This window comes from Terrapene carolina, unplaced genomic scaffold (assembly GCF_002925995.2).
Source record: "Terrapene carolina triunguis isolate 2854851 unplaced genomic scaffold, T_m_triunguis-2.0 Scaffold130, whole genome shotgun sequence".
Taxonomy (NCBI): Eukaryota; Metazoa; Chordata; order Testudines; family Emydidae; genus Terrapene; species Terrapene triunguis.
Genome location: NW_020664481.1, coordinates 39,471,928 through 39,488,450, shown reverse-complemented (window position 1 = coordinate 39,488,450; position 16,523 = coordinate 39,471,928). Strand labels below are relative to the sequence as shown.

The following is a 16,523-nucleotide window of genomic DNA, read 5'->3' as shown; positions in this document are numbered from 1 at the left end:
TTGAACTGGGCAAGATTATGACTAATGAAGATCACTTTTAGTATTATATTGAGATTGCATTAATGGAAGTTTTTGCATTCAATGTTAAGGTTACACGATTAAAATCAGAACACGGAAGAATCTAAAATAACTAACCTGGCCCTATTGAAAGCCTGTATATTCAATGGTGCGTACTTAATATCATAAGCAGCTATATCGTAAGACAGTAGTTTTATTTATGCAGCCTCAACATAGGCTGGGAGCTTTACAGATATAGAAGACAGATCCCTTCCTTTTGAGTTTACAATCTTAGACCCTGATTCTCCAATGAACTCTGCACCAGTGGGGCACTGCACCTACAGGATTCAGTGTAAGGGCTTGGCTGTGGCTGGTGTCTGCCTGGATGTGGTGCTGGGGGTGTGTGTGTGTGCGCAGAGTGGCACATGGGGCACCATAGCCTTGTCTTCCCCTTCCCCCCAAAAAAACTGATCACAAGCATAGTCCTTGAACACACAGTCTCTTTCATGACCTCACATTTCTCCACCCATGCAACTACACTAGTCAACAGGGCTAGCTGGCTGTGGAAATGAGCATGCGCTGCACTTAGCTTAAGGGGTATAGCAGCTAGCAGTTTCCCTGGTGCCTCAAAGCTCCTGCTGAGGTGATACAGCTGTACCCCACCAATCCAGGCCTGTGCTGTGAGGGCCTGCTCAAAACCTATTCAAATCAGTCGACAGATTCCCATGGATTTTAAGGAGTATCAGATCAGGTCTTAAATGCATGACGTTTTCAAAAATGGCCTGTAACTTTTGGTTGCCACAGTTCTGGGTGCTCACAACTTGAGGCTCCTTGGGGTTTGTTTGTTTGTCAGAAGTGCTGAGTGGCCATATGTCCCCCTGACATCATGAGTCAGTATTATGAGAATTTAACAATTGAATAAACAAACAAAAAGAAAAACCATTAAGTATACTCAGTTTGGGGGCTGGGGGAGGTGCTTTAAAAGAAAAGAGCTCTTATCCTATGGGTGCTCATTAGATACCTTTTGTTGCTCATTACTTGGAATACAGTAAATCAATTATTTAAAATCAAACAGATGAATAAACTACCATCTCAGGAAAGCACAAGCTAGGTACTTGAAATTACATTCAACTATTAGGGAAGATTATTTATGAAACTGTAAAATCCACCACCACTTGGAATGCTTAAAATAAGGTTGAATAAAGCTAAAGAAAATGTACTGTAGGAAAGACTCCAATAAACAACTGGCTTGGAATGGCCTGGTTAGTATTTGTATTATTATGGTAGTGCCCTGGAGTCTGAGTCACAAGCCTAACTCTGTCCTGCTAGGCACTATATAAACACAGAACACAAGGATGGTCCCTGCCACAAACAGTTTATAATCTAAATAGCTGACTTCCATTTCTAACTTTTCTGATTCTGCAAAGCTATCCATAAATCAGGTTCTAAATAGGCAGGGCTAGCAAGTTGGTAACATTTGTTAAAAATGAGGGGTGCAGGTTTGTACTTGCTTGACTTTAAAATACTGTGGGTTAAAATTATACACATAAATGCATCTACCTTGCTATGGTAATTGCCAAGATTGAACATACAAATAAAGTTTTCCTCACAAAGTCCAATTGTTCATATAACTGGCAATGTGTGTGCTGTTAGCCAGTTGGCATTTACAGTTGCATTAAAAATATAGAATGGCCATATTGGGTCAGACCAGTGGTCCATCTAGCCCAGTATCCTGTCTTCCAACAGTGGCCAATGCCAGGTTTTTCAGAGGGAATGAACAGAACAGGTCATCAAGTGATCCATCCTGTCACCCATTCTCAGCTTCCGGCAAACAGAGACTAGGGACTCCATCCCTGCCCATCCTGGCTAATAGCCATTGATGGACCTATCCTTCATGAATTTACCTAGTTCTTTTTTGAACCCTATTATAGTCTTGGTCTGCACAACATCCTCTGGCAGAGTTCCACAGGTTGACTCTGTGTTGTGTGAAGAAAATACTTCCTTTTGTTTATTTTAAACCTGCTGCCTATTAATTTCATTTGGTGACCCCCTAGTTCTTGTGTTATGACACACAATTTGTGTTTGTGACCTGCAAATATTTGTGGCACATATGCATGATTTTAAAAATTAGTCCCCAAATGTACTTTTCTTCTCTTCTGCTCTCTCACTTTCCATGTAGTCTTTGTTCAGTATTGGGGTACCAAGGGACAATGTTGTAAGAACATCAGCTTCTAACTCTCTCCTAACACTCCCACCCAGACCCTTGACCTTACAGATATATCAGATGGATTTCCATCAGTTCTGTTGAGATGGGGGGTTAAAAACAGGTACTGGGTCCTAGATAGAGCTCCTCTATCTAACTCTGCAAAGGTGTGGCTTATGAGACTTTTATAATCTGGAAAAATTGTTACTGAGGATGTAAGGCTGAAATTTCCTGTGTCTCAGGCCATGATAGTGGTTGGAAAAGGAGGAAACATCACTTTTTTTAAAATCATGCCTGCTATTTCAAGTTGCTTATGGAGTTAGACAGTTAAAGTAAGTCCAGGGTAGATGGTTTAGTGGGTAGAGGACAAGCAGGGAAAAAAGGCGCATACTTTAGACATTTATTACAAAGTATTACACTTATCATTAGTGTCTCTGCTGGGGTAGACTGCAGGTTGTCTTGTTGCATGGAGGCAATGGCTGTCTGTTATCTAATAGCTCCGGCTAGACTCAAGCACACACCATGGACCAAGATTGAGCTGGGTTTTCCCGTGGCTTGTAATGGCTGTGGTGGTGCGCTGGGCCCAGAAGCACTTCTCACCAGGACTGGCTGTGGAAAGGTTTGGGGGACCCTAGATGCGGCCTGCAGCACCACTCCCGAGCACGGAGCCCGAGCCAGGGACTGGAGGGGCCTCCGCCCTGGAGCTAGAGCCTGGCGGGCTCGAGAGGTGCCCAGAGCCCCGTGTTCTGCGCCCAGCCCCCAGAGCGTCTCCCCTACGGCCCAGCTCTGCCGCTCCCCTCACACGGGAAGGAAGCGGCGGCCGCGGCCCCGAGCGGAGCTGCCTGAGGCGGGGCGTGTGGGAGGCTCCCCAAGCGGAGCAGCCGGTTGGCTGCAGGCTCTGCGCGTCAGGGCCCCTCCGCCCGGGAGTCTCCCCCTGCCCCGGGCCCGGAACCGGCACCGCGGAATCCGGATTAGTGTCTGGGCTGGCGCGCGGCGGGCAGCCTGAGAGCCGCATCCCTGCAGCCGGGTAAGGGCGCCGGCGGGGCCGAAGCGCATCGCTGGGCGGGAGCTGCCGGGGGCGCGGTGGGGCCGGGAGCCGGGGTGACTCCCCTGGCGCTGTGGCGATGCTGAGACCGGGGCCGCTGCAGGGCGCGAAGCCGCGGCCGGTGGTGCTGCCCCTTGTCGCTTGGGGCGCCGCTGAGACCTACCCCAGCCTCCCTACGCAGCGAAGGCGACCCAGGCACGCTCTGCGGAGGCCTCGGGACTGGAGGGGAGGAGCCGGGCGGGACTCGGGCCGCGCCCCTGTGCCTGCGCCGGGCTAGGAGCCCGCTGGCTCGCCGCCCAGTGGCGGTGAGGGCGGGCTCGAGCGAAGAGCAAGGCGAGCCCCGAGCCATGGTGGCCTGGACGGGTCCCGCGAGCGCGCAGAGCCGAGGGCCAGGCGGCTGTTACCCTTCTCCCCTGGGGAGGGACGGGAGGTGCCTCCAGTAGGCTCCAGATTTCCATCGGAACGCCCTGTCGAAAAGGGACCCTGGCGGCTCCAGTCAGCAGCGCTGACTGGGCTGTTAAAAGTCCGGTTGGCGCAGAGCTTGCAGGCTCCCTACCCAGCTCTACGCGGCTCCCGGGAAGTGGCTGGCATAGCCCTCCGGCTCCTAGGGGTAGGGGCAGCCACAGGGGCTCTGTGCGCTGCCCCCGCCCCGAGTACTGGCTCCACAGCTCCCATTGGCCGGGAACTGTGGTCAATGGGAGCTGCAGGAACAGTGCACGGAGCCGTCTGGCCGCACCTCTGCCTGGGAGCCAAACGTGCGGCTCCTTCCCATGAGCCGCTTGAGGTAAGTGTCGTCTGGAGGACCCTGCCCCCCTCGCACCCAAACTCCCTTCCGAAGCCTGCACCCCAACCACCTTTCCCAACCTGTGGCTCCCTCCCACACCCTGAACCCATCATTTCTGACCCCACCTTGGAGCGTGCATCCTCAGCTGGAACCCTCACCCCGTAGTGTAGTCATACAGCACAGAACCAGACTGCAGCTTTACTTTTCAAAGGGAGTGTTTAGAATCACTGAGGTGCTCAAGACAAGTTCTGTGTGGCAAGCTGCAGTGTGAGGTCTGATAGCACCACATGCTATTTAGAGGAGCCATGCAGATGTGGGGCAGTAGAGAATGCAAAATGTAGATAAATGAACAAGGAGGTATCTCTCAAATGATCTAGCAACCATCCTTGATGAAAGCAAAAATATGAGTTATTCATAGGGTTCGTATCGCTTCATGGCAATAGGCTACTCCTGTTAATGTAGAAGAGTGGTATTAGAGCTGTTTGGAACATATTAGATAACTTTTTGTCAAAATATGCTGGGTTGTCAAAACTGAAATGTTTTATGGAGAGCTCAATTCATTGAAGTTCTCACCAGGAAGGTTTCTGAAGTCCACTGTGAACTCTAGACAAATCCGGACATAGAGATTAATCGAAAACCTGACCTTTTTTGATTGGAAAACAGACACTTTGACACACATCCCTTTCACAAAAAATATTTGAAAGGTTTTGTTTTCACTTCACTGTGGAATGAAAACAAATTTGAAACCTCAGAAGTTGTTGCAAAACAGAATTGTCCTCCGTCCAGCTCTAAGTGGTAAGTTTAAGCAAATGACTTGCTAGATCTTTGAAGAAATTCACAAAGAGGTGTTCACACTAAGACTCTCAACGCTATCACTGTTGTCGGGATAACTTATGTCGCTCAGGGGTGTGAAAAAAACACACCCCTGATCAACCTAAGTTACACCAACAGAAGTGCTGGTGTGGATGGTGCTATGTTGGTGGGAGGTGTTCTCCTGCTGACATAGCTACTGCATCGGCATGGAGCAACTACGCTTGAGATCTTACAGTGCAGCAGCTGCATCGGTACCTCTGTGCCACTACGAGCTCTCTAGTGTAGAAATGGCCTAACAGTCAGAAGCCTAAATAATGGTTAGCTCTATCTGAGGACTTTGCTAGGGTGCTGCAAAATAGAATTTTCCTGGGCATATGGCTTTCCCCTACTTCCACAACTCTGCAGTGCCCTGAGCAGAGCCGAAGCATGCACTTTGTATCCCAAGGAAGGTACAGAGAGGGTGATGGCAACAGCGGTGTGGCAGATGACACAGGATGACAAATTACCACCGAGCAACACAAGCTGTTGGCAAAGCAGGAATCAACATATATGTTGATGTTGGGTCCTGTTCACATTTTAAAAAAAAAAGGGGGGCACCAGTGTAACTACATCAACATAATTACACTTCTACAGACCCTTAATATTGATGCATGCACTGATGTAAATCAGGGTTTACACTAATGCAACTTAGGCTTTGTCTTCATTGCAGACTTGGGTTCAACTACAGGTTTTCCCTAGAACATGCTCTATGTTCACCTATCTACGTGCTCATACAACCACCATGTCCTGAAGCATAAGGCACACCTGGAGTTAGGTTATCCTACGTATTACTAACCCAAGGTAGGTACAATGAAAATGTGCAGCCATGGCCAGTCACAAAAATCAAGACCTGATGGTCCTTCCCACAAACCACACCCTCCCACCCCGTCCCCCCGGAACCAATTCCTGTGTTGCTATCTTGCCATATACCTGTGCTCTGACTCCTGACTGGAAGTTGCTTATATGCCTCTGCTAAACATCCTCAGTCCCACATGGCCTGTCTGCATGGAGTTTCTCCAGCCTCACTCAGCTCTGATTATTGGTTATAGCAGCAGAGTGCCTGGTAAACCCAGATACTAGTGAGCAGCTTTAGGCCAAAGCAAGCAAAAAGCACTGTTTTAACTCTTCAAAGAAGAATGTCAAACTGTAAGATGGTATATCTCAGCACCTGCAGTCTGAACACAGGATCATATGGACTGGACAGTAGTGCAAGGAGAAGATAAAGGGGCTGAAGGTGAGGCACTGAAGACCATGGATAAGAATCCCAAATCCAGAGATGGCTGCTCCAACAATCTCTGTATTATGATGTTCAGAACATGATTCTGTTCATCATGGCACCTTGCGCAAAGACCTCCATTTCAGCATGGATTCATCTGTGGATGACAAGACATAGCCATGCAAACCTCAGGACTTTGCTGTTCTCTTCTGAACCAGGATGTTTTCAGATTAACAATGCCACTGTAACTGTTCAGGCATTCCATCTCCAGTCATGAACATCTGTGAACCTGAGGCAAAAAGTTTGGCTAAGGTAAAATGTGTATTGGTTGAGCAGTACAGTAGGCTCTGATATAACAAAATAGATACTCAGTAGAAGGGATGCTTCATAAGCATTCCATCTCACATATACCATAAAGCCCATCTTACAGTAAAGAAACATATTTTTACTGAATGCATACTTGATATGAAATTATCAGCTGAACTTGCGAACTGTTGCAGAGATCTACCCAATGTTTAATAGCTCAGAGTTTGAGTACTTAAGCATCAAATAAGTAAGAACTGCTCTAATGACTACTATAGCTTTGCAAAATCAGGAGGATTATTGAATTCAAATAAGTTTCTCTTTGGTAAGACATCTCCAGACAAATTGGCTTAATTAATTTACTCAATTGTAAATTTACTAAGGATAGACACACAAGGAATTGTAAAAGTGTCTCTTGGTGTGATGGGGAGGGGTTTGGCACTAAGGCATACAGGCATGGGCGGCGGGTGAATACGCCCCTGGGGGAGGCTAGCTCCCGGCCCCTCCCCCTGAGCCCCACCCCTTCTGTCCCCCCTTCCCCATTGGAGCGCACACACACACACAGCTGTTGGCCCCCACGCGACCCCAGCCTCACCGCACTGGGTGGGTGGTATGGTCCCAGCACCGGAAAGATGGGTGGTGCAGTGCAGCATGGCCCCAGCCTGGGGGTCTTGTGCGCACCGCAGGCCCCAGTCTGCCTGCCCCAGCCTCTCACCCACAGAAGGGAACAGCAGACAGGAGGGTGCCTGGCGGTAGAGAGTGGGTGGGGCCACGCCAGGTAGTTTGGGGAGGCACAGTCTTCATGCCGGGCTGTTTGGGGAGGCACAGCCTTCCCCTACCTGTGATACCCACCACCGATGCATGCAGGGTCACAATGCTGAAAATAGACAAAGCTGCTAATGGCCTGAGTTACAAGTCTTGGTTGGAGTGCTGGAGGTAGAAATGCCTGCGTGAAATCTACAACAGTCAATCAATCAATCAACTCTTGGAGCAGTTGAACTGGGATAGATGGACCTGTGAGGTTTTTTTTAACTACTATTTTTAATTAAACCTGCTGAAAGCAAGTCCAGTAAAAAACACTGTTTAAAAGTGGATCCAGTTGGGAAGCCTTGAATGAATTAATGCTCCCCCTGGTGGAAGACATTGTTGGCTTTGGTGGGAATCTTTAAGTAAATATCACCAGTGTAGAAAAGGGCTTTGCTGTTTTCCCATCTTCTGTTCTTGATGATGATTGGGATTTGCGGTCATTCATCAAAAGATATACTAGGAGGATTATCCTGGGTCTCTGTTGCTGACTTCTCTGCCAGAGAAGCCACCACACTGTAAAATCCCAACCTCTCTTAATGACCACTTGGAAGATGGGGTGGTCCTTTTAGGTGATCTGCCTTAGTAGCATATATCAGTGTCACACATTGTTTTAAAAAATACACTCAAAGCTGTGTGGGAATATCAGTAGTGTAATTGAAAGTGCTTGAATGTTCCTTCAATTTAAAGAGACAAGGTGGGTGAGGTGATATCTTTTATTGGACCAACTTCACTGTCATAGTTCTATGATATTACTTTGTTCTCCATGCAATGATGTTTTGCCCCAGGGGTTTAAATCCAGCTCTGATTAAGCAAGTGCAACTACCATTGTGTTGCATCTGCTACACGTAGGCAGAGAACAAAATTTAGCCCTGGAGTAAGACGTGTACAACTATATGCTTATCTACTTTCAGGCTAAATTTTGCCCTCTGCCTCTGAATGGCAGACAAGTGCTCTTTTACAGTGTGATGGTGAGATGGTGAGCTTTGTAGTTGCAAAGAGTTTTTTTCAGAATTAGTCCATATATTATAGTCCAATGTTCATATTCAGGATGATCCAGATGGGACTGGAGATCTCAGTCTTATGACTGAAAATTCTTCTGCATAAAGCATCAAGCAGATCTGAGATGAAAGGATCAGGTCCCAAGAGTCTTTTATACAGTTTTCTAGCAGCCTCTTAACCATATAGTCCTGGCTGAACAATAGGCTTTTGATGTAACCTTCAGTTTCCCAAACATCACCAGTCAGTTTACCACAACTTTAAAAGAGACATGTAGACAATGACATTATTTCACCCAAGGTTCATCTAAATGTTAATATTCCCTTTTGATCTCTGAATCAATAGCTATAGTAATAGACAAGAACTGTTTGTTTACATGGCTAACATCTAACAAGATATAACTAAACACATACAATCAGTATTACCTCTGATTCTCTAACAATAGAGGTTTGCATTTCAAACTTAGTTCTAGCCTATCTAAGATGGAATGGCCCTAATTACCATTTATATATATTTCTAACATGTCTGTAAAGGTTGAATCTGGGTCACTTAGCCTGTGAGCTGCTTAAACTTTTCTCGCCATGTGCCACTACAGGTATCTAACACCTACTTTGGTATAGGGAACACTGAGATGGTGGCAGCTTATCTAGATTGTTATGAATGCCTCCGGATGTCTGCTGCTGTCAGGCCAAGTGCATCCTCTCCTGTTGGTCGCAGATCTACTTACAGATGAGCACTCTAATCGGTTTGACTAATCCTGGGTGGTTGCTGGCACCCTCGAATGCAATTTGTTTATGTTTGCATCCAGGCATTAAGATTGGGGTCTCTGCCTGTGGCCTTTTTAGACTGGTCTCTGGAGACTGACAAGATTCGGCAGCCCGCTAACCCCCAGCTGGTGTGCAGTGGTTTGGTGTTTTTTTGGTGTTTTTTTGTTTTTTTTTTGTGGGAGTGCATACATACTATTGTAAAATTATTTGACACAAGGGAGCAGGACTCACTGTCTGGATATAAGCAATTTAGACCTGGATATGCCTATCCACAGCAGCTTTCTGTTCTAGGAGCTATGCTAAATGACTGTTTGGCAGGACTTGCTTTCTCTGGGCATTTACTATGTGGTGATTGGGTGTCTAGGACTAAATAATACATAATGAATACTTAGTAGCATAGTCATCATTTTGATGCTTGTTTTTTCTTATAGGGTCGGCATTGGTGAACAGGGGGAGAGAATTATTTCAAGGCCTTGCATGGGATAGCTAACATACTGCAATCATCAGATAACTTTCTCTCTGTATTGTCTAAATGTTGTTCCTTTCACTCAGATATCACTATCTTGATTTATGAGTCCCAATACATGAAAGCACTGAAGCATGGTCTTAAAGTTAGACACATGCTTAACTGCTTGTTCTGCTTATTTTCACCTGTAGGCTATCACAATGAGCTATTGAAGCTTGCATTTCTCACCAGTCTTGCAGTTTCTTATTCTAATCTTACGGTGATTAATGCGAAAAATAGTTTTTTACTATTTGAGGTGTGATAAACTTTCCCTACCTGTTCCAGTGTGATAATTATAAAAGAGACACACTTAGGCTCTTATATTCCATGAACTTAAGTGATGGGAAGTAAGTGATGGAAGAGCCAGTGCTTGTATAACACTCTCTTGTCCTTCAATAGCATGTTAAAATTTCAGCTATTTTTTTCAAGCTCTAGGGCAGGGGTCGGCAACGTTCGGCACGCGGCTCGCCAGGGTAAGCACCCTAGCGGGCTGGGGCAGTTTATTTACCTGCTGACGCGGCAGGTTTGGCCAATCGCGGCCCCCCACTCGCCGCGGTTCGCCGTCCCGGGCCAATGGGGGCGGCGGGAAGTGGCGCGGGCCAAGGGATGTGCTGGCTGCGGCTTCCCGCACCCCCATTGGCCCGGGACGGTGAACCGCGGTGAGTGGGGGCCGTGATCAGCCGAACCTGCCGCGTCAGCAGGTAAATAAACTGCCCCGGCCTGCTAGGGTGCTTACCCTGGCGAGCTGCGCGCCGAACGTTGCCGACCCCTGCTCTAGGGACTACATGTGAAACATTTGTGTGTGACTTCTAATTTTTTACTTCTGTCTTATTTTTAACTCCTAGGTCTTCAAAAAATTTCCTTTGCTGAAAGAATCACTGTACAAAGAGTTCATCTTATGATGTCCAGTACTCTATCCTCCAGGATTTTAAGTTCTGCAAGAAACAGTATCATTGTTTTGCAAGGAAAAGGACGTTTGTACTCAAGATGTATCACAAACAGAAACAAGATGAAATGGAAGTGTGGGTTTGCCAAAGGGCCTCTTTCCCCTTTTGTGCTGAGCTGGAGCATCGACAATGTCTTCACCTTAAAAAAAGCATTCAGACATACTTCAACTGAAGAAGAAGACTTTAGTCTTCAGTTGACATCATCACAAATAAATGATATACTAAGAGCAGATGAATTTTCTCATAAAATTCATGACTTTGATGGCAAAAACACAAATTCTGTGCTGAAATTTGAGAGTAACCAGCTGGCTGCCAACACACCTAATGAAGATCGTAGAAGTGCAGCCACATGCTTACAGACCAAAGGGATGATGTTTGGGGTCTTTGATGGTCATGCAGGTTCTGCATGTGCTCAGTCGGTAAGTCAGAGACTGTTGTATTATATAGCTGTCTCTCTCATGTCTCAACAAACGCTGGAAGAGATTGAGTTTGCCATGGAACGCATGAAACCAGTTCTGCCAATTCTGCAGTGGTACAAGCATCCAAATGACATGTACCGAGAAGTAGCCTCACTGTACTTGGATCACCTCAGAGTTTATTGGCAGGAACTATTGAACCTAGATGTAGAACTCGGATTCAGTGTAGAAGAAGCCTTGATATATGCATTCAAAAGGTTAGATTCAGATATATCACTGGAAGCTCAGGCTCCCCTAGAAAATGAAATGACGAGAAACACTGCCCTTCAAGTGGCTTTTTCTGGTGCAACAGCCTGTGTGGCTCACATTGACAATGTTCACTTACACATTGCAAATGCTGGGGATTGCAGGGCAATCCTAGGGGTTCAAGAAGAAGATGGAATGTGGTCTGCACTCTCTCTTACTCGAGACCACAATGCTTTCAATGAAGCAGAAATCAGAAGGTTAAAGGGAGAACATCCTAAATCTGAGGAGGAAACTGTAATCATAAACAACAGGCTGCTGGGGATTCTCATGCCCTCTAGAGCTTTCGGAGATGTCAGATTCAAATGGAGTAAAGAACTGCAACACAATATTCTGGAGAATGGTTGTGATGTTGAGGCTTTAAATATTTATCAGTATGCTCCTCCCAATTACTATACGCCTCCCTATTTAATTGCAGAGCCTGAAGTCACCTACCATAAACTAAGATGTCAAGATAAATTTCTAGTTATTGCTTCAGATGGACTGTGGGACATGCTGAACAATGAGGATGTCGTAAAACTTGTTGCCGAACACCTAGCACAAGCTAATGTGCAGAAACCAAGGATGACTTTTCAGAAACCAGCCAGCTTGGGTTACATGCAAAGTCTGCTGCGTCATAGAAAAGCCAGGGGTGTTGCCTCATATGACCAGAATATAGCCACTCACCTAATAAGGCACGCAATTGGAGTTAATGAATATGGAGAGATAGACCAAGAGAGACTTGCTGCAATGTTGACTTTACCTGAAGATCTAGCAAGGATGTATAGAGATGACATCACTGTTACTGTGGTATATTTTAATTCAGATACAATTGACAGCTACTACAAAGAAAATGAATAGGGGTTGCATTAATATTGTACCATATAATGGCCAACTCTGATACTGGGGACCATTAATGTTTACCTCCACTAATAGTCAAGCCATTACAAATGCTATTGTCTGCAAGTCCCCTGTTCTTTAGTACTGAGTAGCCATGAGCTCTTTTGGAAATAATTTTCTAGAACAACTAATTTGTAAGACTTCTCTGGGCTCCCAGTTTTGTGCTGATTGAAGTAAACTGTACTGCTAGCAGTTCAGCAGAACGTAAGTGGAGGCAGGAATGAAAGAGAGTGAGCCTACTCCTGGTCCCATTGACACCAATGGCAAAACTCCTGAAGTGAACAAAAAGCAGACAAATATACTCGTTTAGATCAAACTTGTCAGTGATGGGTAGTACTTGTAACAGAACCAAGAGCAAAAAGGAGCCATTGTTCAAAGGCCTCATGTAAGATAGGGTGGCCTCCTCTCAAAGTATAGTAGTCAAAATCTAGGACTGTGCACTAGGAATGGACACTAGGTTGTATCAGATACTTGAAACTGACTCCCTTAAACTAAAGTGTTTCCTTGTATGCTTGGAAATTAATTTATAACCAGACGGTAAACTTGGACTTTTGGGACTGCCAGACTACTTTTTGCTAATCATATTTTATGCCTATTGTAAGGAAACAAACCATACATTTTTTTTCAAGACTGGCTGACTTTGAAGTGTGAAACTGAATAGAAACGGCATGTGTGTGAACACATACATGTGTAACAATCCACAGCTCTAGCACACTTTAAAATAGTTTACAATCTTGTCTTTAGGAATATTATATATTTCTAATTTAATGAGTACTTTTACTGCACCAACAGTACTTGATTGGATTATTTTCTTATGCATATTGTTTGACTTACTAAAAATAAATGTTATATTAGAAACTGCTGCTTTAGTGCACAATATTTCATAGATCAGTCTGAAATTGCAATTTAGATATTGTCCATCTATGTATTTGGAATTAATAAGTGCATCTGAAACTTAAACGTAGCAATTAGAAACGATACTGCATTTACTTTTTCTTTAAAAAATAAAATTGACGACAATACTGGCGTTTTACCAAAGAGAACTTCATTCTTGTTTTTTCTATTCCCCCTGCTTTTAGGACACGAACTGCTTATGTCCATGTGTACAATGCTGTTTAAATGCTCTTGATTATTATTCAGATCCTTATTTCCCTGGTGAATATTTCTTTTTACATTTTTTTTACATTTAAAAACACTCGTGTGTAAGTTGTACTAAAAGAAGCAATATTGTATAGCTTTCTTTTATACTCCACCTTCTAGAATACCCTATTTAAATCTTGAAACTAGCTTTCCTTTTTTAAAATCTGGCCTACACAGTGGTGTAGTGACTTTTTTTTTGTTATGCATTGGCATAATTGTTGCCTTCGGGAATATGTATACTGTAGTTCTGGGAACAGAGGCCTCAGTTTTACTGTGGTTGCTACCAGGAAAGTACCTGTGCGTGTGCTACAGAGCTAGTAATATGTGGAGCTCCACCCCCCCTTGTGCTCCATTTTTTAAAAAGGGTGGCTTTTTTTCTTAATTTTCTTGCATGTTAGAGTGTTAAAGATATCTACAGTTCAGAGGATATTTCTCCTCCTAGTAACTGTAAAGTAGATAAAATCTTGGGCCTAAATTAGTAGCATTTGTGTCATGTGGCTTTTCCAAAAAACAATTCATTTATTCATCAGTATAAACCATCTATTAATGGTTTGTAGAGCATTTAAATAAGATCCCACATTAAAGCTACCTAGGAAACTGTACAAACTGTTAAAAATGCTAATATGGATGATTAATTGTAGGCAGATTTGGGACAATCAGGTGTATGTATTTTGATGTTACGCTAACTATTATTGCATCCCTGGTTGCAACCGTCACAGCTTTCTCTCCATATTATCTAAATGTTCTTTTCCCTCAGATATGACTGTCTTGATTTATGGGTCCCAGTACCTGAAAGCACTTAAGCATATGTGTAACTTTAAGCCCATGCTTAACTGCTTTGCATAATAAGGGACGCTTTCCTGAATCAGGATCCTAGCACCATATAAGCAACATACCTTAAAGTACTTTGTTTAGCACATATCAGAGCAGAAAAGGCAATTTAACTTTGAGGCAGCTGGCATTTTTTCTATATTGCTAGTCAAATGTGGCATTTCTGTGCTTAATGGATATAGCAGAAAGGATGGGCGAAGGAAGAAGATTTGAGTCTTGGATTGGTGGTGGAAGCTGAAGGAAAAATTTATGTGTGTTTGTCAGGGGTGGGGGAATGTTATAGGGGGTGTTGAAGTTTTGGTGTCTCAGTCTCATTTAGTCTTAATCCATCCCTACCTGTTCGGGTGGCATTGGGCTCACTGACATTTCTCATTTGGAAGAAGAGGAGAGAGGATGTGGAGGAGGAATTGTAGATTGTAAAGCTAAGGAGGAGACTAGTCTCAGAGCAAGTTTTTTGAGAGCCCTCCCCAAACCTCTAGTTCCCATTTAGCCTTAATCTCTCTGAATGGTTTAAGTGGGATATCTTTTCCCATATTCCTACACTTGGTTTTTTGAAAGTGTCTATGCATGAGCAGCTGTATGGTTTCATTATTTACGTCAGTCAGACTGTAGTCATAAAAATAGTGCTGTAAAGGAGTGTATATCTAGACTACCTCTTACTAGATAAGGGAACTATATCAGTAGTGGTGTGGCTAAGAGAACAAAGGTGCTAGACTCTGACAGAGTAGATAAAATCAAAACTTTTTATATATATATTAAAGCAATCAATATGCTCAGTAAAATACTTAGAGGTAATGCAAGTCTTTATCTGTTAAAGTACAGTGTTGCAAATCTAAGTATTTTTAAGGTATAGTTAAAATGACTTTGCCTTTAATTTTGTGAATATTATATAATTCATGTGGTCAGGGATTTTGTTGTGCAAAAATTGAGCAGTGTGTGCAACGAGTGTCCTAAATGGTCTAATGTGTTACTACTACATATGTAAATATAACTTCTTTTTTTAATGCAAATTGGTGATTATTATTTTGGGGATTGCAGTCACATCTGACAATAGAAATGGTACTAGCGCTAATTTCATGCCAGTATGTGCCGGATTTAACTTGTAACACTGTAATTATTGTTCCTTGGAAAATGGTAACATTAATGCAAGTGCTGAGTTTTCAGTTTACTGGCAAATAATGGTGTTTAGCTGCACACTCTCTTGCATTTTGTTGGAAACCAATGGTGGCCAATTTCTGTTGGTGATTAAGTTGATAGCAAAACTCCCATCAACTTCAGTCAGAATGTGGTCATAACTTATCTTTGTAACTGCACAAACATGTTGAATAGTCATTAATGTGTACAGTATGCAGTGCTTTGAGGTTGTGGTAACATGCTTCTGTGCTAAACCAATTTAAATGAAGTTAACATGTTGATCATATCACACTTACAGGATGACTTGATAGTTAAGTTTAGCTGTGTAAACCTTGCTGTATCCTAAATATCTACTGTAGCTTTACTGACAGTTTAATTGGCTTAGTTTGAGTCCACTCTATGCCTGGAAATTAAACATTTTTCACTTTAACAATATTTTTTATAATATCAAGTCAAGATGTAGTAATAAAACTACCCATTGCCTATGGAACTTATTTTTTGCATACCCACCTAATGTGCCTCTTAAATCTAAAGAAAACAATCTTAGTTGAAACACTGGTGTACATACTCATCCCTTCCAAGGAAATGTGTTTATGTAAACCTAACTTTATCTTGGATTTGAACTATAACTTTCTGGCATTATTTTGAAACTTATTTACATCATGCAAAAATATTTGTTTTTGTTTGTTGAGTGTTTGATTTAAGAATGCTTTAGTCTCTGTACTTATAATGACTTATTTGTATTTAAGTTTTCAAACCTTCATAGGGTTTATTGATTTTTCTAACTTTGTAAATATTGAAGTGAATTAATATTTTGTAAATAAAAATATGCATCCTACACTTGTGTGAAACTGATTTCAAAATGCCACTTTAATAGCCAGACCTTATTTGTCTTGGGAGGGGGGGAGGGAGGGGGCCAAGGTGGGTGTGAGAGCTAGGCTAGGGCTGGTGTACACTGAAAACTTAAATCAGTATAGCTTTCTCTCGGTGTAAAAAATCCACAACCCTGAGAGATGTAGCTATGTCAAACTAACCCCTGGTGTATACGGTGCTAGGTCGACTGGAGAACTTTTCCATCACCCTAGTTATCGCCTCTTGGGGAGGTGGATTACCTATCTGATGGGAGAATCCCTGCCATCAGCATAGGTAGTGTCTACACTGAAGGGCTGCCGCTGTAGCATTTTAATTGTAGACATACCCTTAGGGCTTGGCTACACTTGCGAGTTAGAGCGCATTAAAGCAGCCCTGGGCGCCCTAGCTCACTACCCATCCACACTGGCAAGGCACGTAGAGCGCTCTGACTCCAGGGCTAGAGCGCTCCTGGTACTCCACCTCGGTGAGAAGATTAACACTTGGTGCACATTGGCTGAAACACCCAGGCGTCAGTGTGAACGAGGT

General features: G+C 43.8%; 1 protein-coding gene across 1 annotated transcript; it reads left to right on the top strand.

The window, feature by feature from the left end:
- The first annotated feature begins 3,191 nt into the window (after positions 1-3,191).
- Positions 3,192-15,881, top strand: PDP2 (pyruvate dehyrogenase phosphatase catalytic subunit 2). Its single transcript, XM_024195866.3, has 2 exons — positions 3,192-3,227; positions 10,321-15,881. The coding sequence occupies exon 2, from the start codon at positions 10,374-10,376 to the stop codon at positions 11,979-11,981; it is 1,608 nt and encodes a 535-aa protein (XP_024051634.2). The 5' UTR covers positions 3,192-3,227; positions 10,321-10,373; the 3' UTR covers positions 11,982-15,881.
- Positions 15,882-16,523: the final 642 nt, after the last annotated feature.

Bases quoted from the DNA above. Each gene is read 5' to 3' on its own strand.
- PDP2 (XM_024195866.3), top strand. From the start codon at position 10,374: ATGATGTCCAGTACTCTATCCTCCAGGATTTTAAGTTCTGCAAGAAAC.